This window comes from Arvicanthis niloticus, chromosome 28 (genome assembly GCF_011762505.2).
Source record: "Arvicanthis niloticus isolate mArvNil1 chromosome 28, mArvNil1.pat.X, whole genome shotgun sequence".
Classification (NCBI taxonomy): Eukaryota; Metazoa; Chordata; class Mammalia; order Rodentia; family Muridae; genus Arvicanthis; species Arvicanthis niloticus.
Genome location: NC_133436.1, coordinates 8,863,127 through 8,889,348, shown reverse-complemented (window position 1 = coordinate 8,889,348; position 26,222 = coordinate 8,863,127). Strand labels below are relative to the sequence as shown.

The window sequence follows — 26,222 nt, the reverse complement described above, 5'->3', positions numbered from 1 at the left end:
TGGGGGGGGGACGACAAAAAAAAAACCCAAACGAACGAACAAACAAACAAACAAACAAACAAACAAAAACCCCCAAATCGCCGGAAGTAGGGGGCAACCAGGAGCTGGGTCTCTGATTTTCTGATCAATTAGAAATTGTAAAAGGAAGGCGCGAAAGTGAAAAACGGAAGTCAGGATCTTGGCCACGGCTAGCGTGTCCCGCCTTCCATCTCAACGTCTGCGGTGATTGGTCGACCAGAGATACCGATCGCTCATTCGGCCACTCAGCACTAGGGAGCTTGTTAGTTCCGGGTCCCGGAGACCCAGGTTCTGCCGGCTCCTTTAGCTTTCCCACAGTTAACATGGCTGCGACTAGTTATTCACCCAGACTGCTGTGAGCAAGGAAGGCAGGGCCCTGCGAGGCTTTGCGCACGTCGCGTCAGAGATGGCGCTTCAGCCGCGGTTCTGGAAATGTCTGTCAGTTTGCAGGAACCTGGGTAACTAATCTCGCCCCACCTCCTTCCCTGCGCTCTGTGTACACAGTACATGTACATTTGCAAACCCGATTTTGTCCCTGATGCGGGAAAATGAATGCACTTCCCGAATCGGGGTGACAGTAGAATGCTATGGGTCTGTGGTGATAACCTGTGGTCACAGACGGCCATTTCTCCCGCTTCTGGGCCTTGTGATGGGAATGGTAAGAGCATGCTCTTCCCGTGCCCGTAGTAGTCATTTTTAAAGATGCATGTGGTTGTTTCCATTCCCTAGAATGTGGGTTCGCAGCCCTCTCCACCAGTTCCATGCCGGCGGTGCAGCCCGAAGTGGAGACTAAGGAAAACGAAGCGGTGGCTCCAGAGTTCACCAACAGAAACCCTCGGAATCTGGAGCTCTTAGGTGTAGCCCGGAAAGAACGGGGTTGGGCTACAGTGTGGCCCAACCGTGAGTTCTGGCACAGGTAATTAAAGCCGGCTTATGGCCGACTGACAAAGCTGTGCATAGCACCTTTCGAGTCAGTTTCATCAGTCCCTGACTGACCCTGCCAGATAAGCCTCAGGTTGTGTCAGTAAAATGACACGTGAGTAGGAAGTGACCTTGGAACAAGCAAGTAATAGTTCTTCTGAAGAAAACTTAAATAAATGGTAATTCGAGATTAAGAGACTATGTACTGGAGCCTCTCTGAAGGTGACTTGTCAGAAAGATGGGATTTAAAGGACAGAAACCCATGGAATCATTTACCGTGAAGGACGTTCTAGCAAAGGAGGGTAGAAGGCTGGGATTGAGGAACTGACAGGCTTTGTACCTTGAGTTCAGTACGTAAAGGCGTGAGTAAAGTGTTATGAGAATAGAGTGGTAAGTAGAATTAGTTATTAGCTTACACATTAGGGTAAAAGATAGAGAATAAAGTTTGAGCCATAATGATTTTTTTTTTTAAGGCGGGAAATAAAAGTTAAAGTCCGTTAATAGAAATGAGAGACATTTAAAAAAATTTGTATTTAGTTAAAAGCACTTACTGAGCTCACTGAGGACCCAGGCGGACACAACTGTCTGTGATTCCAATTCCCAAGGATCTGACACCCTCTTCTGACCTTGGGGGTGTACAGACAGACATAGATTCCCCAACAATACTCATACACATGAAAATAAGTGTTAAATTTTATTTTGGGAGAACTGCGTGGGTTAGACCAGGATCTTTAGCACACAGAGCAAGCGCTCTGCCTGTAAGCTACTCCCCAGTCCAAGACAGCTATTAACTGAAAACACTATTTACCAGCAGTTATGCTAGTTGCCTTGAATGTATGTTGGTTTTTGTTTTTTGTTTTTTTTTTTTTTTGTTTTGTTTTAGATTTATTTATTTTATGCATATGAACACACGGTAGCTGTCTTCAGACACACCAGAAGAGGGCATCAGATCCCATTACAGATGGTTGTGAACCACCAAGTGGTTGCTGGGAATTGAACTCAGGACCTCTGGAAGAGCAGTCAGTGCTCTTAACCCCTGAGCCATCTCTCCAACCCCCAGTGGTTGTTTTTTTTTTTTTTTTTTTTTTTTTTTTTAGTTCAACTATTTAAACTATGTTATGAAGCAGGTGTAGCAATTTTCTCCACTTTAAAGAGATAGCGGAATTGAAACTGAGGGAGACATGACAAGTCAATGCCAGAGCTAGTTTTCACAAGTTTGTAATGTAACCTTGGAGCCTGGGCCTTAGATTATTATCTGTATTCAGTGTTATCTGTGGTTATCTTGGTATTTTTGTTAGAGTGGGATTTTTTTGCTTTTGTTTTGTTTTTTCAATTTATTGGTGTGTGCATACGCTCACAGGTTCATGCATATACCACATATACTTATGTGCCACCTTTTAAGTCCTGGGGATTGAATGCAGCTTGTTGGCCTTGGTAGGAAGCATCTTTACCCATTGAACTGTCTTAACAGTGTATTCACTGAATTCTTGAAGAACATGTAGGCGTTTTTTCCACCTTAAGTAATTTAGCTTTGGTAAATAGATTGCTTTTACAATTTTATTCTCTTTTCTCCCCATTTAGGTTGCGAGTTGTAAAGACTCAGCATCACGTAGAAGCATTTGTTGAGCATCTTAATGGCCAGGTTGTGGTTTCAGCATCCACTCGTGAGTGGGCTATTAAGAAACACCTTTATAGTACCCGAAATGTGGTGGCTTGTGAGAGCGTAGGGCGAGTGTTGGCACAGCGGTGCTTAGAAGCAGGAATCAACTTCATGGTCTATCAGCCCACGCCATGGGAGGCTTCCTCAGACTCGGTATTTTTATTTCTATGTATTTACTTAAAAGGTAAACATTTGGCTAAGAGTGGTGGTGCATGCCTTTAATCCCAGCACTCAGGAGGTCCCAGAGGCCAGCTTGGTCTCAGAGGGAGATCTCCATGGTCAAGGCCTTCTTGGTCTACAGAGTGAGTTCCAGGAATGCCAAGGCTATACAGAGAAACCCTATCTCAAGAAACAAAAAAAGAAAACAGAAAAGAAACAAAAATTTAGCGTGGTGTGGTAGAAGCAGAAGCGGACTTCTTGAGTTTAGGGCCAACCTGGTCTACCAAGCAAGTTTCATCTAGTCGGGGATATATAGTGAGATCCTGTTTCAAGAAAAAAAAAATCAGTTGTTTTTTTGGTGACATGGGTCTATAATTCCAGCTGTCAAGAGGTTAACTTGGAAGAATCTCAAGTTCAAGGGTTGCCTGAATAACTTCATAAGTCCTTATCTCAGAATTTTAATTGGGAAGGCCAGAACTGTAAGTCATTGGTAAAGCATGCTGGACGTCATGTTCCATCCATCATAGGTCCAGAGCTGTGGGCGCAGCTCCGAGAGTGCTACCTTGCATGTGCAATCTCTAGCAACACACAGAGACAACAGAGGGTTTTGGTTAGTTCTTGATATTAGGTATGCTTACAGTATTTTCTGAGGGTATTCTGTGTGTTAGGCCTTGACTGGATCCTATGATGTTTGATTTTTGCAGTAGTCCATAGGAGCTTGTGTTACCATTCTCTGTACAAACTGAGGTCAGTTATTACTGCAGGTCAATATTGCTGGGTGACTGAGACCCTCTTGTCTAGGATGTAAGCACTGGACTTTTTTTTTTTTTTTTTTTTTTTTTTTTGGTTTTTCGAGACAGGGTTTCTCTGTATAGCCTTGACTGTCCTGGAACTCACTCTGTAGACCAGGCTGGCCTCGAACTCAAAAATCCGCCTGCCTCTGCCTTCCAAGTGCTGGGATTAAAGGTGTGCGCCAAGCACTGCACTTCCTGTTGTTATACTGGCATCTTATAGTTGAATATGCTGATTCCTGATATCTCCCTCCTTTTTCTTATATATTTTATTATTTTTTAAAATTTCATATGTGACATGATGGCAGTTTCCCCTCCCTCCTCTCCTCTCAGCCCAACCCTACCCCCTTATCTATTCCTCTTTTATTTCTCCTCAAAAAAGGCAGGCCTCCCAGGGATATCAACCAAGCATGGCATATCAGTTTGCAGTAAGACCAGGCACATCCCCTCCTATTAAGGCTGGATGAGGCAACCCAGTAGGAGGAGGAAAAGGGTCCCAAAAGCAGGCCAAAGAGAGACTGGAGTCCCACAGGAGGACTAAGCTATATGACCATAACAATGCAGAGGCCTAGATCAGTTCTATGCAGGCTCCCGAGTGTGGGCTCAGCCTCTGTGAGCTCCTCTGAGCCCAGGTTGGTTGATTCTGTGGGTTTTCTTGTGTCCTTTATTTCTCTGGTCCCTACAGTCCTTTCCCCCACCCCCTCTTCTGCAGGATTCCTCAAGCTCTGCCTAATGTTTGGCTGTGGGTCTCTGCATCTGCCTCCATTAGTTGCTGGATGAAACCTGTGCTGGCAACTATGCTAGGCTCTTGTCTGAATATAGTGGAGTATTATTAGGATTCATTCCGTTGATTTATTTTTTTATTTTTATTTTATTTATTTATTTTTTGCCAGCCCTGTTTGGTTCTATCCTAGGTCTCGGGTCTATCCAGGCTCTGGTTCTGGGCCTCCAGGCGGTGTCAGGGGTGGATTCCCTCTCAGGGTGTGGGTCTCTGCTGGACCAGTCATTGGTGGCCACTTCCCGGTTTCTGCACCTTTACCCCAGCATCTATGCTCTTAAAGTCACTCAGAGAACACAAATGTACCCTGGGGGGCCAACAAGATGAAGTCTGTGATTTCTTTGTCTCTTGAAAAACAAACCAGTTCTCAGTTTTTTTTCTGACAGCTGACAGTGTTTTCTTTTCTTTTTTTCTTTTCTTTTTCTCTCCCTCATCTCCAAACCAGATGAAACGTTTACAAAATGCCATGACAGAAAGTGGCGTGATGCTTCGGGAGCCTCGAAGAATCTATGAATGAAATAGAAGTGTTAACTGTTGTTGGAAGTGTAAATATCAAACTACCATCTACAGCCACCAGAAGAAAGCACCTTCATTAAAGAAAGAAAGAAGGAAAGAAGAAAGGGAAGCATTTGGAAGGAAAACCAGACTGAAAGCTTCATAGCAATAAAGCAACAGTGAAAACTTAAAGTTAGCTTCTCCACTTTTATGTGTGCTTGTATGGTTTCACACGGGCTTAACTTGTCTCCATTCTTGGACATGAGATGTATTTAAGGAAAGTAGTCACTATTTGAAGAATGAATTAAAACATTTATAACAAACTGAACCCTTACTGTATTGCTCTCTGTAAACACCCTGTGGCTATAGGGCACACGTGAAGTTCTGTGAAGCACTGGCCATCTTGGATGGTTCCTGGCCAATCATCAAGGAAGGAGGTTGTTTGTTGCCCAGGATGTGGACTGAGTTGTTTTGTCTTTAATGTGAGTGCAATTGTAAACTCAAAAATAGTATGTGGAGATACACTACAAATGCCTTCTAGTCACCGGGCGGTGGTGGCGCACGCCTTTAATCTCAGCACTTGGGAGGCAGAGGCAGGCGGATTTCTGAGTTCGAGGCCAGCCTGGTCTACAAAGTGAGTTCCAGGACAGCCAGGGCTACACAGAGAAACCCTGTCTCGAAAAACCAAAAAACAAACAAAAATGCCTTCTAGTCTCCCCTGGACTCACCCCCAAGTGATTTCAGGCAAATCTTAAGAGAGGAAATGAGTATGAGGAGTAGCCAGTGGGAGGTGGGAATGATGGGTAGTGAGTGGTCACTTTGCCTTTAAGTGAGAATTCAAATGTGGCTGTAGAAAATGCTTTATAAGTAGTCATGTTACATAATATGGTTAGGAGCACTCACTGCTCTTGCAGAGCACCTGGGTTTGGTACCCATGACCCACATAGCAGCTCACAGCCAGCACTACAGTTCTGGGAAACCCAACACCCATTTCTGGCCTCTACAGGGTACTGTGAACATGTGCACACATATACCAGCAAAATATACATAAAACAATTATGTGTTAAATCGTCATGCAAGATAGCTTAGGCTGGAGCTTGGGGAGATCGTGACACAGCTCTGAAAGTTGCTAAAATATGAAAAAGGCAGGTAAAGTGGCTTCAAGAAGTTCCCGAATATTGTGTACCTCAATCAATAGGTTTACTTAGGTGAAATTTATTAGTCAAGTATTCATTATTTTAGAAAAATGACGAGCATGGGTCAGTTTTCTTCAAGTATTGATTCTGAGGCATTCAGCATTCAATAGCTTAAGAGTCACTCTCTGATGGGGGTGGGGATTTAGCTCAGTGGTAGAGCACTTGCCTAGCAAGCACTAAGGCCCTGGGTTCGGTCCTCAGCTAAAACAGTCACTCTCTGATCAATAAATACCCAACCGAAGACAAAGATAAACATGTATATATTTTTTTTCTTCCCTCACGTTAAGTATGGATTGAAACATCTCATTTAGGAGGCCAGATCTCTAGGAGACTAAGTCTAGAATTAAGAGGGTGTATCAGACCATGGACCATGAGCGTGGATACTGGCCACTGGCACTGTAGGCAGGCGTTTATTTCTATAGGCTAAAGACCATACTAGCTGATCCCCGGTATCAACGATGCTTTCAAGCACAGCTAGCAGTTCTTGAAGGCAACAGCCTCCACTTTCCCAGCAAGTTAAGATCAAGGCTGTGGGTAACCGGCACCGAAACTCCCACCGACTAGGCTCTGGCTTTGGTGTGAGACGCGCGAGCTTTAAGGCCCTGCGCAGCGGAAACGCGTGGGCAGCACGTGGCCGCATCCGGCGCACCCTGGGACTAGCGGCTATGGACGTGGGCGCGGACGAATTTGAGCAGAGCCTGCCACTCCTGCAGGAGCTTGTCGCGGGTGCGGACTTCGTGGGTAAGGTACCTGGGGTTGCAGGGCCTGTCAGGAACAGCCTGGGAACTGGTATGTGGTGTGTGTGTACAGGATGGGTCTCCAGGCCAGAGGAGCTCAGAGAGTGACCCTAGGAAGGAGAGGAGGCTTCCTTTCCCACTCGGGCAGGAGGGCTGAAGCAATCAAACCTGCAGCTCTGGACAGCCCTGTCTGCGACCACACACCCTGTTCGTCTTCCATTATTGTGTACATATGCGTACCACCTTGAGCATTTACTGTGTGAAAAGTGGTGGCTTGCTCTGAGCCTGAAGATTTTTTGTCTGTTTTGTGCCCCCGTAGGTCTGGACATAGAGTTCACAGGTCTGCGTTCAAACTTGTCTCGGCCCCAACAGATCAGGTACTGTTTTTTACTTCACCAGTGTCTCCTTAGTTAGACCCTGCCAGACAAGCATTGTTTCCGAACAGGCTCCTGTTGGCTGGTTTTTGTTTTGTTTTGATGTGTTCTGGGAGGATATTTTTTTGGTAGCTTGAGACATCTCTCAACAGCCACCTAATTGTGGTGCAGAGGCCTGGTACCTGCTTCTGATCCCCTTGCCTGTGCAGTAAGATGCCTTTTTCTTCACAGTCTTTTCGACTTGCCATCAGAGTGGTATCTGAAGACCCGTCAGAGTGTTCAGCAGTTTACAATCTGCCAGATTGGTGAGTCTGATGTTCAGCTGTTTGTTATGGAAGGTATTTAACTGTCTGGGTTTCCTGTGGTTAAAACCAGCTTTGGCCATTTTAAAAGACATTTTGTATCGTTTTGTATTCTTGTTCTATTTTAAGTGTGTGTGTGTGTGTGTGTGTGTGTGTGTGTGTGTACGTACATGTATCACCTGGAGCATTGACAGTGTGGAAGGTGGAGGCTTTGTGTATGTGTGTATTATCACCTGAGCATTTACAATGTGAAAGGTGATGGCTTTTGACCAAGCAGAAATTTACCAGCTTTTTATTTCATAGCCTAAACAGACCAATTCCAGGAACCAGTTAGACCTATTCTATCATTTGAGCAAAACTATATGTTTTGTCTATAAGTGTAGGTGATTAGAAGATCTTTTAAAGATTTATTGTATGTCTTTAGTGTTTTGCCTGCATGTATGTATGCACCACATGCCTGCAATGCCCATAGAGGTGAGAGGAGGATGCTACATCCCCTGTAACTGGAGTTACTGATGGATGTGAGTCACACAGATCCCTGACCACCACTGAGACATCTCCCTAGCCCCAGCATGTGTGATTTTTAAAAGAAAACATACAAGAAGAGATTGTACACGTGTTTTACTTTTTTTTTTTTTTTTTTTTAATTTATTTAATGGAGTTTGGAAGGCTGTGTTAGCATACAGACCTGGTCATTTTCACAATTCTGTAATATTACAAAGTACAGATTAGGAGTTAGTGTCCTAAATAAAGTATACGTAGTAACTATTTGTTTATGGTGAAATGCATTTTCGTTACTGATGACCTTCATATTTACACACTGGTGCACTTTTGAGCATCTGGGATCTCCCTATCAGTGAGACTGAGTTAGAGAATGTGTGTTAATGCATTGGTGGATACAGCCATAGGGTTAAATGGGTTAAGTCATCCACAGTGTTCTCAGAGACTGACACTGGCAACGGTTCATGAACATTCATATACAAAACCCTGGAAATTAACCCAACCTGATAGTCTAAAATAAATTCTAATTTGATTCTGCTTTATAATACTGGGGTCTACAAGTTTATTTGAAGGACTAGATAGTATAAATGCTAGATAGTATTTGCAGGTAATGGGATTTCTTTTTTTTTTTTTTTTTTCTCTTTTTTTTTTTTTTTTTTTTGGTTTTTCGAGACAGGGTTTCTCTGTATAGCTCTGGCTGTCCTGGAGCTCACTCTGTAGACCAGGCTGGCCTCGAACTCAGAAATTCGCCTGCCTCTGCCTTCCAAGTGCTGGGATTAAAGGTGTGCACCACCACTGCCTGGCGTGATTTCTTTTACAAGGCTGGCCTTTGTAATGAGGGTCCTGACTTTTTCAGTAAAATGAATTACAAAAACAAGCAGAATTTCACACGGAAACACAGGATGGCCTCAAACTCATATAATTCTTCCTGTCTTAGCCTTTCAAGAAGGAACGCAGCTAAACTCTTCAGCTTCTGATCCTCCTGCCTCCTCCTCCCAAGTGCCAAGATTGCAGGTGTAGCCCATTGAGTCTGACTCTTGGCTCATTTTGAAGCTATAAAAATATTGATTTACCACTTCTGTGCTTGGGAAACCAGCCACAAGTACGTTTTTGGTAATTTCGGCACAAGCCATGGTGTGGTACACTTCATGCTGTGGTCTGTTTTGCAGTAAGGATGTGCCCCCGTTCTGCAGCTCCCACTATGTCTGTGGGTGCAAAGCTTGATGGGGAATGTCTGGTCTTTGGCTGACCTCAGGTGGCTTTGCCTCTGTGTTCATTATGTCTACCATTGTTGTTCTAGGACTGTCCGTGTTTTCCAGCATCAAAGGAGAGTCAAACAAGTATGTATGTCGACTGTGATACACATGGCTTTTCCTGTCTGTGTTTGGCAGCTTTACTTTGGTTGTCTGAGTCACTTTGTCCTGGACACTGTCTTCTGACTTTTGCATACACGCTGTGCTCTCAAGATTGGAAGTAGTGCCTTTTCTGTGGGGCCTCTCCTGCCTCGTGTCTGAAGTATTCTTCTGATTCTCGTTTCCGGTTGCTGGCTCTCATGCGTCTTGGGAAAGTAGTAAGGGGTGTTGACATCTGGAGAGATGTTTCAGCTGCCTGGTAGCTCTCAGGCACCAGTAGTCAAGGGACCAAGCTGTGTGTGTGTGTGTGTTTGTGACCTGCTGCTTGGACTGAATATTTGGGTGGGTCATGGGCCTATTTATGCTTTTAGACTTTGCTCCCCAAGGACAGTATTATTCCCTGTTTTCTTTGGCCTCTAGACAGTGTCTAAAATACTTTGCGCATTGAGAAACCATTTAGATACTTAACTGAAAGGCAAGCCCACATGGGGCCTGCTGTGTGAGCCAGGCTGGCGTGCCTGTCTGCTCTGTCCTTGTTTGAGGGTTTCTCCTCGCTATCTCTGCTTTATAGGTATGTAGCACACTCCTGCAATTTCTTTCTCTTCCCTACAACATTTGGGATCCTGGACTCAGAATTCTCTTTCCAGGCATCTAGTGTACAGTTTCTGAATCAGTATGGCTTCGACTATAACAAGGTATGTACCTGATGAGGCTGCTCTGGTTGTGGAGGGGTACTCTAAACGAACCGCCATTTCCCCTCCCTTCTCCTTCGCCTATACGAGGCCAAGGTGCCCCCTTCACTTTGCTGCCTGGCCCTCACGATAGCTCTTACTAATCACCTTGTTGTGTTCCTGTCTCCAGTTCCTCAAAAATGGAATCCCATACATGAATGAAGAACAGGAGAAAAAAATCAAACACAGTATCCTGAGAGGGAACTGGAGAATCCGAAGGTAGTGTCTGTCCTCCCAAGTGCCTCTGGTCCCCTTATTGCTAGGTTTCCGGCCTCCTCTGTGGATGGGGAGGCTGGCTTATCAAACCATCCATGCTTAGCTGAGGTGGCTTTGGCCACCTGTACTCTCTTGAGAAAACACTTTCCACATCTTCTTTCAACTCTCGTGTGAACAGTATTTTAATCTTGAAAATGAAGATACATGGTTTGGGAGGTGAAGCTCAGTTGGAATGCTTGCTCTCAACAACCCCCAGTTTGATTTTATTTAATTAATATATATATTAATTATATATATAAAATAATTATATATTAATTAAATATAAATATATATATATTTAATTATAGTCCCAGCTCTGGGAAGGTAGAGAGAGGTGAATCCTTGGAGCTTGCTGGCTGCCAGCCTAGCAGACTTGGTGAGATTCAGGCCATTGAGAAATAGAAATTCTGTCAAATTCTCACAAAACGGTAGAGAACACTTAGAAAGGACGGGTTGTTCTCTGTTCCACCCCCAGCACACAACCCCGCCTCCCCCTTATATACAGCACAGTGGCACACACTGCTAATCCATCACCCAGGAGAGTGAGGTGTTATGATTGTGAGTTCCAGGCAAGCCTGAGCTACATAGGAGTACCCTCATCTATAAAAAGAAAAACAGAAAGGAAAAAAAGGAATTAACTTTGGGGCTGGGGTGAGGAGGGTTAAAGACAGGGTTTCCCTGTGTACTGTGGCTATTCCAGAACTCACTCTGTAGACCAAGGCTGGCCTCGAACTCAGAGATCTGACTGCCTCTGCTTCCTGAGTGCTGGGATTAGAGGCCTGTACCACCACTGCCTGGCTAAGAAATTAACTCTGAAATTTGGTACTCAAAGAGAGAGGAATTGGGTCTGTGGGGTTTACAAGCTAACTGTGAGGTACAGAGGGGAGCAGCTAAGCCACCAGGGTGTCTGTGTGAACCTCAGCAGAAGGCTTTTCTCTGTCACTGGGGCAAGGTTGCTTCCTTTCCTTTGGCAGGCCTAGACCTTGTAGTCTCCCACTTGTTTGCACTAAAGCCCACAGTGACCACAGGGAGGGGCAACCTGAATCCCAGCCAGTTGCCAGTTTTGAATTATTTGAGCTTTTTGGGGCTTGAGATTTTTCACCTTCATCAGGTTACATAAAAAAAAATCAATTAGCTTTGATTCCAAAATGTGGTTTTCATACTGTCTGGGGAATCTTGAATATTTTTGTGTTTTGGTTTTTTTTTTTCCTTCCTTTTTTGTACTTGGTATTGATGTTCATACAAAAATGTAGATTTTTTTGGGGGGTGGGAAGGAAAAGCAGGAAGTCACTTAACCTTACTGCTAAGCCTGCCTGCTTTTTTTTTTTTTTTTTTTTAATTTTATTTTTTTTTTAATTTTCCGAGACAGGGTTTCTCTGTATAGCCCTGGCTGTCCTGGAACTCACTCTGTAGACCAGGCTGGCCTCGAACTCAGAAATCCCCCCCCCCCCCCCCACGCCTGCCTGCTTTTCTGACTTGAGACTCAAAGTGGCTAACTTTCCCTTTCTTTCGAATGCTTGCCCTGACCTTCCGGACTTTCTCACTCTTTTTCTACAGCCTCTCCCCTCCCTCCAAGCTACTCGCTAACCTCCATTACTGAGTCTGCTTGATTTCTTGAACCCTAACTCAAAAGGCATGGCTGGCTGGCCTCCTCCTCCTCTTTGCCTCCCACAGCTGCCAGTCACAGCTTTTAGAGCTCGCCTGCCCTGTTGTTTTTCCTCTTGAATTCTAATGAAATGGTCTTCAAAGTTCAAGAGTGAAAACAGAGGGGAACAGTTTGAATTTTTGATCTCTTGTTATTTTCAAGTGTTGGAGAGAGAGCTTAGATTTCTGACAGAGGAGCAGAGGGTTCGTCCATGTGTTTGTCTTTTTTCCTCCTGTTTCCAGTAAGTTCAGTACAAATCCCCTGGGAGCCACAGGCAGCCAGTCCTGACAGTGGTGTTCACTGGCTAGAGCCCCTGGCTCTTTTTCCATCCACCCCAGCCAAGCAGACTTGTGTTCCTATGGACGTCTGAAGAACAGGAGTTTACCTTCCTCTTGCATGAAAGGATGTGGAGAACAAATGGCCGTTTTCATTGGTGCTGCTGGTCTTCACTATGAAGTCACAGCGTTGAAAACACAGGTTCTAAGCCAGGCGGTGGTGCGCACGCCTTTAATCCCAGCACTTGGGAGGCAGAGGCAGGCGAATTTCTGAGTTCGAGGCCAACCTGGGCTACAGAGTGAGTTCCAGGACAGCCAGGACTACACAGAGAAACCCTGTCTTGAAAAAAACCAAAAAAAAAAAAAAAAAAAAAAGAAAGAAAGAAAAAAGAAAAGAAAACACAGGTTCCAGACACGTGTCAGTCTTAAGATTGTCTTAGGAGTCTGGTGTGACCTCTGCCAATGTCTCTGCTTTCCTGCGTCCATTTTCAGTTCTCTGGATAAAGATCAAATCAAGGTGGTGATTGATAAGGTGACCCAGTGGCTGGACCTGGCTGAGGAAGGTGACCAGATGACTCTGCCTGGCATCTCTGGTAGGCATGGCAGGAGGCCTGGGAGCATGGGGGGTGTCATGGCAATACACCAGAAGGTGGGAGACAAATTCTCTTTCTTGTGAGTCCTGATCCCAAACGTCCTACTCATGACTGCGTCTGAGGCCTTTGCTTAGTTGGTAGCTTATCCTTGGGGTGAAAGAACTGACCTGGATTCCCAAGTCTCAGAGGCTTTTTAAGCTTCACTGAGTGTCACAGGTAGACTCACTCATAAACCAATCCTTTTTTTAATTAATTAATTAATTAATTAATTTAATGTATATAAGCACACTGCCCTTGAAACACCAGAAGAGGGCATCAGATCCAATTACAGATGGTTGTGAGCCGCCATGTGGTTGCCGGGAATTGAACTCATGACCTTTGGAAGAGCAGCCAGTGCTCTTAACTGTTAGCCATCTCTCCAGCCCCAAACCAATCCTTTCCATCCCTCAAATGCCTGTTTTACCTACTTTGGGGAATCCATGCCCTAGTGTAGCAATGCCCAGAGCCCGGTCTGTGGACCGTTTGCCATGGAGTCTATGAAATCAAAGCTGTCTCCAAAGTGTTGCTCAGCTGTGACTTGTTAATGTTTTTGTTTGTTTGTTTGTTTGTTTTGTTTGTGCCATTTGTCCTGGCACAGTAGAGACGAAGGTAAAACCTGCTTGCCCCATGGCACAAACTATGGCAGGCTCAGCCTCACCTGGCAGTCACCACACTCTTCCCAACCGGCTGTTTAGGCTCCAAAAGGAAGTTTTACATGAGACCCTCCCTGGTGAGAAGTAATGTTCTTAGTTTTAGGAAGCCTCAGCTTTTGGTCATCTCTTACTTAAATTCTATATGTCAACCTAAGTGTGGAACAATAAGTGTGTAGAGTGTGTAGACAGCATTGCTTCTGTGGGTCACAGTAGAGTGTCTCTGTTGGGGATGGGCACCCGGGTGGCATTTTCCACTGAGACCTGGATCAGCTGAGTGCACTGTGTGCACACATTGGAGATCACAGTCAGGCCTTGTGCATTCTAACTAAGTGTATCTCCAGCCCCAGCTGCCGTTTCTGCTGAAAAAAAAAAATTCTTTTTAGTATTTACTTAGTATTTTATGTGTATGGGTGTTCCTCCTGAATTTATGTATGTGTGCCACGTGCATGCCTGGTGCACAAGGTTGGCAGAAGAGGACACTGGATCCCCTGGAACTGAAGTTACAGATAATTGTAAGTCACCATGCTTAGAATCAAACACAGGTCCTCTGTAAGAGCAGCAAGGGCTCTTAATCACTGAGCTGTCTCTCCAGCATCTTTTCTTCTTTTATTTTAATGGAATATAACTTTTGTTTTTTTAAAATAGGAGTTTTGCTCTATCTGCACATACACCTTCATGCCAGAAGAGGGCATCAGATCCCATCATAGATCATTGTGAGCCACCGTGTGGTTGCTGGGAATTGAACTCAGGACCTCTGGAAGAGCAGCTAGTGCACTTAATCATTGAGCCACCTCTCCAGCATCTTATTTTATTTTAATGGAATAAAACTTTTACTTGAAATAACTGAGCTGAGATTATTTAGACCTGGGTGTCTTGAGTCGTTTTCCTCAAATGGAAAAGCCAGCCACCTTAAGACTCAGTGTTTGCTAGCTGTAACTTTAAGCTTTTAATAAAAAATAGGTGTGTAGAGGCCTGGGATTGTAGCACAGTGATAGAATACCTGCCCAGCATGCATGAGGCCCTGGGTTCAATCCCCAGCACTTTATAAAATCAGATGTGACAGGCCCCCGTCTGCAACCCTAGCACGTGGGAGGCAGAGGCAGGAATGTCAGGAGTTTAAGATCACCCTCATCTCTGTGGTGAGTTTGAGGCCAGCCTGAGCTACGTGAAACTGTCTCAAAACAGAAACCTGGATCTGTTGCCATAAGCTTGACAGCCCCTCAGCAGAGACTTCTCTGATGACGTCAGAGGCCGTGTATAGGAATGCTCTCTGTTGGTGTTGGCATAGTGAGCCGTCTGAGTATCTGGAGGGTATAACTTCCTAGTAGTGGAAGTTCTAGTGACAAAGTTCCTAAGTAACAGCCAGGTCATAAAGGATTGCTGGAGTGAATGTAACACGCCATACAAAGACCATACGCAGCCAACAGCCTGGTGACACATGCCTTTAATCCCAGTACTCTGGAGGCAGAGTCAGGCGGATCTCTATAAGCTCCAGGCCAGCCTGGGCTACACCCTTGGGGGTCAGAAGAGGGCATTGCATCTCCTGAAGCTGGTGTTTTGGATGCTTGTGAGCTACCATGTGGGTGCTGGGAACAGAGCCCAGGTCTTCTGCAAGAGCAGCAAGTGCTCTTAACCATTGAGCTGACTCTCCACCTCTCTGTTTTATTTTACTTCTTTAGACAGACCTTACTTTGTAGTCTTGGCTGGCCTGGAACTTTTTATATAGACCAGGCTGGCCTCAGACTCAAATAGATCTGGTCGCCTTTGCTCCAGAGTGCTAGGAGCAAAGACATGCACTACCACACCCAATTTACTAAATATTTTTGTTTGAGAAATCAGATTTTCGTAAATGTAATTTTTCACTTTTTGTTTTTACTATTGAAGTGCCTTCTCTAAGTTATAATTAGTATTATTTTCTAACACGGTTAATATCATCAGCCGCAAACTATAGAAACAGCCACATGAGTGTCCCCAACTGAAGAGCACTGTTGAGATCCAGACCTTTGAGGACGTTGTCCTAGAATATCCCAGCAGGCTCACATGGACGTAGGTTTGGGTGCCCTGGAAGCAGGCTTCTGGTACAGCTCACCGGTCACAGGCTTGAAACATTCCTTTCAGGCTTCTCCCATGGGGAAGGAAAATTTGATAGTGTTCAGGTTCTGTGTATGCCTTGTGCTTCCTTGCTGCAGGGTTCCAAGCCTTTGAGGTCCAACTGGTGCTGAGGCAGGCTCTCCTCAACATCTGGACAGTGCTGAAAGAGGAAGGGGTGAGTCCTTGCCTAGGTGTGTGTCCTTAACAGCTTCATCTCCTTCCTTCCCCCCCATCCCCCAGCAGAATCTGGCCTCTGAGAGACTTCTGTTTCTCTCTGTGGTAACAAGACAGATGCTTGCTTTCCAGCTGCGTTGCCAGGTGCCCACCCAGAGCACATTTGTCTCTCTTCGCTGCAGGTGATTGTGAAGAAGGTAAGCCAGCCACATCGCTGGTACCTTGAGCACGCCTCTTGTGACCAAATCAGCTGTTGGAAGGAACAGATTCTTCTCTCTGCAAGAGGCTTCTCTGTCTTTTTTCAGATGCTGGTGAAAGCCCAGAAGGTAGGGAACATCTCTTTTCTTGTTTTTGCTTTGTTTTTCCATCACCTTTTGTATTTATAGCAGTAGATTTTGAAGGCTTCTCTGCCAATAAAGTTATCTTTTTTCATTTGACCTTATTCAAAAGTCCAAGAAGTGATTAAAGATATACTAAAAAAAATAAGTAAATTTTAAAAAAAGTGATTCTTGGGGGCTGGAGAGATGGCTCAGTGGTTAAGAGCACTGTCGTTGTTGCGGAGGACCCAGGTTTGATTCCCAGCCCTTGCAGGTCCTCTCACAGCCAGCTGTAACTCCAGTGGATCCAACTCCCTCTTCTGGCCTCCCTGGACACCAGGCATAGGTGATATATAGACATTTATGCAGCCCAAGCACCCATATAACAAAATAAATGACTAGTAAAATTTTAAGGTGACTCCGTGTCTTTGGTAAATTGCTTCTGGCTTCATGGACTTAACATTGCTTTTTCTGTGGTTGGTTAGTTGGAGGGAAACCAGTGCACAAGATTCTCCTGTGTCTGTCCCTCTCAGCAGCTTGGGAATGTTAACAGCAACTACCTCAAACTGCTTAGAGAAATTGTGTCTGCCTCACAGATTCCCAGTATGGACCCTGCCTCAGAGTCTGTGATGTTCACTCATCTCCCCTCCCCTCCCTTTCTCTGTCTGCCTGCCTGCCTGCCTGCCTGCCTACCTCCCTGCTCTCCCATCTCTCCATCTTTCTCCTCTCTCTCCCTGTTTCTTTCCCTCCTTCCACCTCTGCAGTCCCGTTACCTTAAGTGGGAGCCGAAAGACACCGAAGCCGGGTTACCACATGATCTAAAACTACATTCTTTATTGAAGAAACAAAAAGCTGCTTTAGACCAAGTGTCGGACCTGATTTTTAGACTTTCCTTTCTCTCCCCTGTTGCTTTACTCCAAGCAGCCCTTGGTAGGACATAACATGATGATGGACCTACTGCATCTCCATGAGAAGTTCTTCAGACCTCTTCCAGGTACGGGTGAAGCCGGGCTCTCCTAGCTTCAGGTCTGTGTCTGTACCACCTGGGTAGAGACCAGGGAGCTTCCTCAGAGAGGGTGAATCTGATTACATACCCCCTTCCTGTGCCTGGCTCATGGTGTGTCCTTGGGTAAGGTCACAAATATATGAAGGAAAGTACCCACCATTCATTGCTTAACACTTTGGCTTTTCTCTTTTGTTTTGAGTCTTTACATACTTGTGTAGACTGTATATTGAATCTTAAGGTTAGCTTTTCCCCCTCGTGCCATTATAGACCTGACAGTTGTCTGGATGTTTCAGTGGCCACCTCTCTGGTGGCTGTGCTCCTTTTCCACACCTGAGTTTGTGCTTGGACAAATGGCAGTATAGCATAGTGGGTAGTGTCTATCCCTCAGGTAGTGTGTATGTGATCTCCAGCTGGTGCCTTTGCCTTCACTACGTAGCAGTGAGGTGAGATGGCGGTAGCGACCTCAGCTTGGTGGCAGGTGTAAGGGGGTTCACAAGATGTGGCACGCACTAGATGAACAAGGACAGGAAGCTCCAGGAGGGAGTTCTGCAAAATTTGACTAGATAGAACGGCTACTTTTGAGCATATTAGAAGAACTAGAAAGCCTAACACAGAAAGCCTGAGCGACAGAAAAAACATGCAGTGGGAGAGGAGAAGTGAGGCAGATGGGGCAGTTCCTGCAGCTGATGGGGTCCTTGTGGCCCTGGGGGCTGTGGAGATGGTGAGGTGCTGCAGCCACAGAATGCATGTGGGCCCATGGGAGATGTGAGCAGTGGGCAGCTGGGAGGGGGTCAGGACCTTTTCACAAGTCCACAGCTTGGTCACAGTCCACTGTGAGCTTGGCGTAAGGACCCCAGGGAGAGGACCTGGCAGAGGTTCCATTGGGTCAGGGCAGGGAGTGTGGTGGAGAATCCTGGGAATTTTGCTTGGGGTGTGTGGTGAGGTTTTGTGTGTAGTATACTTCAGTATCTGGATGCAGTATAACTGCACAGGGTATAACCTATTAGGAGTCTATTAAAAACCTCTTTCTTACCAGGGTGCTTTACTTAATTATACGGTATTCAGTTGATTTGTGTTGGACTGTTCTCTGCGCAGCCATTTATAACTTATTTCATGCATGTCTTCCCGAGCTCCTGGGGTTGTGTTAGCTGATGATGGCAGTAGGCTGAGCCTGAGTTTGGTGGAAAACCACATAACCTTTACCATAGAAAGTGACAGTGGCCGTGTGGCTGGAGAGCCAGAGTCCTCCATGAGGATTAGAAGTACTTCGAGTTCGTGTCTTGTTCTCTCTGCTTTACTCATGAGTGCTGGTGGTGGCAAACCAGGCTAGAGGATAGCTCCGTGTGTTTCCACTAACCTACAAATTCACGTGTCCTGTTTGGTCCTTCCCCCTCAGAAAGCTACGATCAGTTTAAGCAGAACATCCACAGCCTGTTTCCTGTCCTCATTGACACTAAGAATGTGACAAAGGACATCTGGAAGGTAAGGAGTGACTTGCTTTGGGGTAGGGGTTGTTGAGTTCATACTTGTGACACTTTTCGATGGATTTTTAGATATTCCAAGCCCCCAGTTGTGATGTATTTGCAGGAAATAGTGTACTTTTCATTGGACAACAGAGCAATAATTTTGTGGACGTTTTGTTTTGTTTCGGTTTTTAAGACCGTCTTGCTAGGTAACCTAGACTGACCTTGAACTCACTCATAACAGCTCCCCGCCTCAGCCTTCTAGGACTAAAGGTGTAAACCATCATGCATGGTCCAAACAGTTTATTTTAGAGCTTACTACATATTTTATAAACCTATGAGGGATGCCTAGAGAGCCTCATCCTAAAGGGTGAGGGGGCCCCTTGTAAAGTCTGGAGGAAACCCCATTTTTGTCAAGTACTGAAGTCATGGGTTCCCTGACAGAGTTAGAATCTCAGGGGAGGTTGCAAACTGATCCTATCTCCACTGTGCCTGCCTCATGTGTGGTCTAGAGTGGAGCCAGGTGATACTCCCAAATCTCCTCAGGTGACTGTCCTGTAGCCCACATCACATGCTACACATGGAAAAGGGAAGAATTTAGTTGCTTTAAGTGCTTTTAGGAATTAAGCAGAGTAACAGAGCAAGGGGAACCCATCGATGTTCTAAAGCCTTGGGTTAATGACTTACAGTAAGCTATTTGAGGAGGGGTAGCAGAACTCGGAAGGGGTTCCTCAGCTCATTTCTGCCCAGAGAGGCCCTGAGTATTTGGTCTTCACCTGTTCCATCTTTGATCTCGGGACTTTGTAATCTTACCTTACCCCAAGGCCTTCTGATCCCCAGAATGCCAGATATTCTGCAGATATAGCTCAACTCAGTCTCACGTCTCAGATTCCTGTGTTCACACACTTCCCTAAACAGAAGGTGTGAGTTTGTGGCGGCACTGGCCTCTAGCCAGGGTCACTGGGACGTCTTCTGTGATGCCCCCAGAGTCCTGCTCTCCTGACCTTGGGATGGTGTCAAGGCCAGCATTTGCCAGGTCCATGTAGTGACCCTTGGCGAGGCCTGCAGCAGATGGTGACCCCAAGCACTGTGCTCCATTCTTCATGATTGCAGGAACTGCGTTTCCCACGAGTCTCCAACCTCTCGGAAGTGTATGAAGTGCTGAGCAGGTGAGGAAGGTGTTTCTGGAGCAAGGCTGCAGCCTCAGCTGCCCAGGCCACATGGGGCCTCTGAGACCTTTGTCTGATTTTAACTTATTTCAAGGCCCCTGGTTTTGATGTATTTTTATGTAATTGACATGCTTTTCATTGGATAACAAAACGATAGCTTTGTGGTACTGCTCCCTAGGGACATAGCTGCTTGGACTTAATGTCCTTCCACCCAGTTCCTCATGCCTCTGTCCTTGCCTCAAACAGCATTCTTGGCCCCATTTCTGGAAAAAAACAAAAAAACAAAAAAACAAAACAAAACCAGAGGTCAGAGGCCAAGGTCTGAGCCTGCTGCCTGTCTTCTTGAGCATTTTACAAGTTCTGTCATCCCCAATGACTCTCCTGTCACCAGCAAACAGTCACCTTTCTTACTGGTTTCTTTTGAGGCAGAATCTCAGGTGTCTCAGGCTGGTCTTGAACTCACCATGTAGACAGGAATGGCCTGAACTTCTGATCCTTCTGTCTCTCTTCCAGATGCTGAGATTATAGGCATGTGCTAGCATGCTCAGTTTTATGAGGGTGCTGGGGGAAGAACCTTTGAACATGCTAGGCAAGCACTTGAACAGTTAAACTGTATCCCACATACCCTCCTTGTCTGAGGCCAGCAGGGCTCTTCTCTGCTGCTCACCACCCTCTCCTTGCTTCCTCCCTTCTCTTAGACTCCACCTACTTGTCCCTTTCCTAAGGACCTAAGCCATCACCCCTCGTTCCCATTACCGTCACCATCTAAAACTCAAAACCAAGCTACTCACTTTTTGACCCTCTCCCCGGCTCCCTGTAGTTTTCGAGGGATCTGTGGGAAATGTGTGTAATCGGGCTGTGGAATAGAAGAGTCAGAATCTCTCACTGGTGGGAAGCCTTTGGTGGGGTGCCTAAAACTGGTATGGTAGCATACCTACTCTCCAGAGACAAGTTATCCAGTCTCCCCTTCACAGTCTCCCTTTTACCCATGCCCACTGCTGTTAGGCTTCTCCCCCTTGACAGTTACTCAGGTACCTGTGCTTTTACCTGCCAGGATGTTGCACATACGGCATTAGGAACAGGGGCTTTCTCCTCCTTTGGCGTGCTCTGGATTTCTTTTTCCCGGTGGGAGGGCTGGTTGGTGTTCCTGTTTGTTTCTCTCCTCATCTCTGATTAGAGTCACTCCTCCTGAGCCCTCTTGTCGCCCATCGCCTTTTCTCCGCGGCCTTTCCTGCTGCTTTACTTGTGTCAGTCACCACCACACTGCTTCTGGACAGCTCTAGTTTGTAGTTGGCTGGTCTCTAGTCTTCTGTTGTTTTCCTTCCTTTGAAATATCAGGGATTGAACCCAGAGTCTCACGGTCTGTGGCCTTGTCAAGATCCCGTCAGCCCACGCTTAGACCTTCATATTTTAAAAAAGGATGTGCTGAGCATGTATCTCTCTAGCTTAAGGAGCTGGGGACAAGAAGAAGGCATTACCTTTAGTGAGTTGATCATTATCCCCCTTCTGTTTTTCTAATAGTAACTTGAATCCCACTAAGAATTCTGGACCAGTGATTATTCACGCAAGAGAGTGTAAAAAATACGGTATGTCCCTGAGCTCTGGCCTATGGCATAGTTGACCAAGTGCCCTGGGGCTGAGGGTTCTCCACTCCGGTCTCCCAGGCAGCGGGCTGTAGACCTGGGTTGGGATTCCTTTCTGGCATGACTTGCTTTGTTCCCCACAACTCTGCCTTACAGATAGGCGAAGCCAGAGAACTGTTCTGGGCACAGGAACCTGCTTTCTCTCAGTGTGTGGGGTATAGTCTGCCATCTCCACATGGCCAAGACCAGAATGAGAAATGTTTATGAGCAGGGAGACGGGTACACAGTGTGTGCCATACTTGCCACGGTTGTTGAATAGGATGGGCTGGGAAGAAAGATTTCCTCTTCACGATGGTTCTAATTACCGACCGGTCATTTGTCTTTTTTGGAAAACCACTTCAGCTGAGACCAAGTGCCCTCACGAAGCAGCCTATGACGCCTTCCTCTGCGGGTCAGGTAACGTGTTCCTTTCAAAGGGCCTCCTGCTCTGTTGTAGTGGACTGGGTCTTGTTTGGTTCCTGTTGGGTAGCACACGGAGTTGAGTTGACACTTTTTCACAGGTCTGAGATCAGTTCCATCTCTTGTGTTTTCTTCTAGTTCTTTTGAAAGTGGCTCACTTGCTCCTACAGAGGGTGCATGGGTGAGTGTCCTTCCTTTCATCCTGGTACCAAGTCCTCAGGTCTCAGCAAACCCTTGTTAGAAACCAGGACCTCTGGGTCACTGGACCACCAAAGAGAAGGGATATGTAGTAATGTGGTGTCTCCCCAACAGCCAGCACAGTGTTGAAGGAAGCAGTCTGCTCTACGGAGCCCTTTGCTGCTGCGATGCCTCCTGCCTGGGTCCTGCAATATCTTGGCAATGTGGAGACTGGTGTGCATCACGGAACGTACACAGCAGGGTTGGACTAGAGTCCCTTTTTAAAAAAAAAGATATATTTATTTATTTTATGTATATGAGTACACTACAGCTGTCTTCAGACACATCAGAAGAAGGCATCGGATTCCATTACAGATGGCTGTGAGCCACCATGTGGTTGCTGGGAATTGAACTCAGGACCTCTGGCAGAGCAGTCAGTGCTCTTAACCACTGAGCCATCTCTCCAGTCCTGGACTTGAGTCCTAATTCCTTATAGAGAACTTCCTGGCTCATTGCTGTAGCCTTGTGGGTTACGCGTGTTCTCATAGCTCTCAGAAGCTACTGTGAAGGGAGAGGATAAAGTATTCAAATGAAAGACACATCACCGGGGGTTCATAAAGGCCACAGGGAGGACAGTGGCTAAGACACAGAAACCCAAATTGGATCATAAATTCATGGCCCCTGATGGAGGCATCCCAGTGCCCCTGAGCTGGTACACGGACACCCAGGGCACCATTGACATGTGACAGAGCTGTTATGTGGGTCACATTAATTCCATGGGGCTTGATGGGCTCACAGAGAGAACTGATCACAGTTATAACCTGTTCTTCAGGACTGGCCTAGAAATGTTATGGACAATCCTGTAAATTTAGCCTTTAGTAGGTCTCTTCTGGCCATAGATATAAATATAAATATTGTCTGATAAGCTGGTGTGAGGCTTATAGCTTATGTGAGGAACCTGCTAGCTGGTTTCCTTTCCACCTGGTGTGGCAGCATCCTGGTGCTCACTGGCAGGTGCTGTATGCTGGCACAAAGGAGGCTGCCTACAGCAGCACGCCTCGGTTTTTGGACCCATGCCCTACCCCCTTTCTTTATTTTAGCTCTTGTGACTGGAAAGCCTTCTCAGGTTAGAGAGGCTCATGGCTGTCTAGGCCCACCTGGCACCTTGGCCGGTGTTGCTTCCAAGATCTACATTTGGGGTGCAGCTGGCAGTAGAGGCGGTGGGGGGGCATCATTGGAGTCAAGGTAATATTACCGCCTCTCACTCTCTAAGGTTGCTGCAGGTGCTGGTCAGCAGATACCAGAAGTTCTTGGTCCAAACTCTGCTTGTATGTGTGGGGGAAGCCCACCAAAATGGGAGGGGTAGAAAGGAGAGGCACCCGAGGCAGCTCCTGCCCCTGTTTTCCCACCAGAACCTTAGTTATAGCTGAGGACCTGCATAAAAACCTGTGTGCCTGAGTGCTTCAGGGTTTTTCTCTGTCCATACAGCAGTGATGCTGTGCCCGAGCCTGGCTTCCCCCAGTACCTCGATGTGCTGGCACCTTACGTGAACCAAGTGAATCTCATCCGAGCTGGGGTTCCGAAAATCGTGAGTATGTCTCGTTCTGCACTCTCAGCTCCCTCAGGCCTGGGGTGGGCAGCAGCCTAGTGGTCCCTGGGATGTGCTGCTACAGGGTTTTGATGATGATGCAGGATGCAGTGGGAGCTGAGGAGGAGGTTCACACCCCATGGCACTCCTTTCTCCTCCCTGCTCCCTGCCCCAAACACAGCCTCTTCTAGAATCTTCCAGCATTTTCAAATTGTGTGAAGTATCAGAAGTAAAGAGAGTTTCTCTCTTGGTTTTGTTTTCCTAGAATTTTTCTGGCCCAGATTACCCCAGTATCCGCCCTCCTGTACTCATCCTCACTGTCAAGAGGTGGCCTGGGGTGAGCGAGCACCAGGTCTACCGTGAGTTCCAGAATCTCTGCAAGTTCGATGTCAGGCGGTTCACTCGAAGCCAGTTCCTGCTTCTGACCAATAAGTTTAAGGAGTGGGTACCCGCTCCATGCCCTGTCTCTTTATCCTTGCTGCCTCTTCGCCTTTACTGGCTGTGGCCACCACTGGTTGCTGATCTGAGCAAACTTCTTTTGGCAGTGCCCGCAGTGTCTTGAAGGAGTACAGGAGCCACCCAACCCTTCAGGTCTCCCTGTACCGGTACTGGAGACATTCCCCCAACATCACCTGCCTGTTACAGTGAGTGACCTGGCAGAAAGCTCTTCTGCCTGCTGGGGTCCCATTTGGTCTGGTTCTGGCCAGCTCGCTAACTGCTATGAGTTGTCAAGCTGTTGTTGACAGGTATCCAGAAAAACATCCCACTGGAGTGTTGGGCCCTGCTCTGTCAGTGAACTAGGGTTGGGGTGGAGAGAGACCTGGGGTCAGGATACAGTTCAAAGGAGATGATGGAAGCCTCAGTTAGAGTCAGGGAAGTAAGGAGTGAGCCAGACTCTGTGTGTGTGTATGTAAGGTAAGAAATGGGTCCATCCGGTGAGGCTACACCAGTGAGGACTGTGGATGTGGGATTGAGTGGAGGAGGGGGACACAATCCAACTCCCGTGCTGGCTCCTGTGCCAGTTGGGGGGTGGGGGGAGGAGAGGAGGCGGAGGATGGGGAGTGCCAGCGAGCAAATAATGGCCGTGAAATGGTCCAGCCTGGGTAGTGGGAACCCCAAGCAGGGTTCAGTCACATTTGACGTTGGGGCCCAAGTGACTGGAAAAACAGACTTGGAGTTGATCCTTAAGAGCTGTAGCCACCACGGACAGTCGCAGGCAGCCTCCTGTCCTGTCCGTCTCTGATGTCGACCTCTCGGGAAGGCAGCTCATCTGTATTGACCCTGAGAGGCGGGTCAGCACCTGGAGGATGGTGAAGGGATGTTCATGCTGGGTATGTAGCTCTGTTGATACGGCTTGCCGAGCATGCCTGAAGCTCTGGCTTCAGTCCCCAGCACCACCTGAAGTAAAGGTGGTGCATACCTGTCACCCCAGTACTTGGGATGTGGAGGCAGGAGGATCAGAAGTTCAAGGTCATCTCTGGCCACATAGCAAATTTAAGGCCAGCCTGGAATACTTCTGATCCTGTCTCAAAACAAACAAACAAACCCCCAACCATTTGTTTGAACAAAATTGGGAGCAGAGAGTAGAGAGCAGAGCCTGTGCCAGTCGCCTCTGTGTCGTCCGAGCCTCTGACTTGTGCCTTTGTCTTACAGGGTATGCAGCATAGTCACCACCTGGGCCATGATTGCATTTCTCCTGGGAAGACCCAGCCCCTGAGAGCAGTGAGCCACCTCACCTTCTGTCTTAGCCTCTGGAGAGTGACTCCTTTGTATAAATCAGTTTGTTTTCATGCAGACCCATGTGGTCCTCTGTAGATACTCTGTTTTGTTGTGGATGTGAGATTCTGTAAATATGGCTGATGATAAAGAAACCCTTGCATGTCGGACCTCTGTACATGGCTAATGCATTCCTTCCTGTCAAGTGCTGGGAGAAGTCCTGGCCTCTAGGGTTGAAGCCACTGCACCAGCATGCCCACAGTTCTGGTGGCTGTGTGTGAGTGAAGGGGCTGCTTGGAACAAGGAGCTGGCAGAGATGAGGGAAGGATGCTGTGTGAGCACCACACTGGGCCAACACTGGGATGCAAAGAACAGTCAGGCCTCCAGGGCTGCAGGCTCATGGAACTCACAGTAGAAGAACAGGAGAAGAACAAACCCTGAACAGGTCAGCATGAGAGGAATTACAGACAGAATGTGAAGGAAAAGCGTGAGCCCCGTCATAGAAGGGATCGATGCGAATCACCCGCACTGGGGGAGGTTGTGACTCCAGGACTCCGCTCCTGCTGGTCCTGCCCCAGCCGAGCAGCACAGGCGGTGTGTGAAATTCATAGTTACACGATGGAGCAGGCGCTGCAGTAATGTGTTACTACTGGAAGACTGGACACGGCCATCTCACCAGAATGCTTTTAAAGCCTTTTCCAAGATGAAGAGAGGAGTGTTGCATTTTCTCTCGAGCTGAGAAGTCAGTCTCCTCACCCCAGACTCTCAGGGACTTGGGGTTGAATGTCATCTCTCAGGAATCTTATCCTTTTCTTTCTCCAAGTCCCTTCTCCCTTGAATCAACCTCTGTTCTCTGGGCTAAGGTGACTTGTGCTGCTGCCTGCAAACAGCGGGGCCTCTCTGCACCCCCTCCTCCATCTGTTGAGACCTTTCTCATCTGGTCCCCATAGTCGTGCATTGCCATCTTTTACTGAGGTCATAGGTAGGCTCTAGTTTGGAGGGCC

At 46.8% G+C, this 26,222-nt stretch overlaps 2 protein-coding genes across 8 annotated transcripts; both read left to right on the top strand.

Moving 5' to 3' along the window:
- The first annotated feature begins 305 nt into the window (after window positions 1-305).
- Mrpl18 (mitochondrial ribosomal protein L18) lies at window positions 306-5,150 on the top strand. 2 transcript variants are annotated; one of them, XM_076926669.1, is made up of 4 exons: window positions 306-476; window positions 748-934; window positions 2,521-2,603; window positions 4,773-5,150. In XM_076926669.1, exons 1-4 carry the CDS (start codon window positions 425-427, stop codon window positions 4,838-4,840), a joined length of 390 nt encoding a protein of 129 aa, XP_076782784.1. In that variant the 5' UTR covers window positions 306-424; the 3' UTR covers window positions 4,841-5,150. The 2 variants fall into 2 exon arrangements, with proteins under 2 accessions (XP_076782784.1, XP_076782783.1); XM_076926668.1 differs by having other exon boundaries at window positions 308-476; window positions 2,521-2,752.
- A 171-nt stretch (window positions 5,151-5,321) lies between these two features.
- Window positions 5,322-25,388, top strand: Pnldc1 (PARN like ribonuclease domain containing exonuclease 1). 6 transcript variants are annotated; one of them, XM_076926660.1, is made up of 20 exons: window positions 5,322-6,759; window positions 7,075-7,132; window positions 7,361-7,434; window positions 9,233-9,272; window positions 9,856-9,979; window positions 10,146-10,234; window positions 12,683-12,783; window positions 15,665-15,741; window positions 15,923-16,066; window positions 16,979-17,051; window positions 18,460-18,545; window positions 19,640-19,695; window positions 21,217-21,281; window positions 21,681-21,734; window positions 21,876-21,918; window positions 22,050-22,148; window positions 23,403-23,502; window positions 23,768-23,943; window positions 24,048-24,146; window positions 25,156-25,388. In XM_076926660.1, the coding sequence occupies exons 1-20, from the start codon at window positions 6,684-6,686 to the stop codon at window positions 25,217-25,219; spliced, it is 1,698 nt and encodes a 565-aa protein (XP_076782775.1). In that variant the 5' UTR covers window positions 5,322-6,683; the 3' UTR covers window positions 25,220-25,388. The 6 variants fall into 6 exon arrangements, with proteins under 6 accessions (XP_076782775.1, XP_076782776.1, XP_076782779.1 ...); XM_076926661.1 differs by having other exon boundaries at window positions 5,323-6,759; window positions 16,982-17,051; XM_076926664.1 differs by lacking the exon at window positions 22,050-22,148 and having other exon boundaries at window positions 5,323-6,759; window positions 23,406-23,502.
- Window positions 25,389-26,222: the final 834 nt, after the last annotated feature.

Coding starts and splice junctions, on each gene's coding strand:
- Pnldc1 (XM_076926660.1), top strand. CDS start 6,684: ATGGACGTGGGCGCGGACGAATTTGAGCAGAGCCTGCCACTCCTGCAG. Junction 12,784..15,664: donor GACTCTGCCTGGCATCTCTG/GTAGGCATGGCA, acceptor TCCTTGCTGCAG/GGTTCCAAGCCTTTGAGGTC. Junction 23,503..23,767: donor GAGCTGGGGTTCCGAAAATC/GTGAGTATGTCT, acceptor TTGTTTTCCTAG/AATTTTTCTGGCCCAGATTA.
- Mrpl18 (XM_076926668.1), top strand. CDS start 425: ATGGCGCTTCAGCCGCGGTTCTGGAAATGTCTGTCAGTTTGCAGGAAC. Junction 935..2,520: donor AACCGTGAGTTCTGGCACAG/GTAATTAAAGCC, acceptor CTCCCCATTTAG/GTTGCGAGTTGTAAAGACTC. Junction 2,753..4,772: donor GGGAGGCTTCCTCAGACTCG/GTATTTTTATTT, acceptor TCTCCAAACCAG/ATGAAACGTTTACAAAATGC.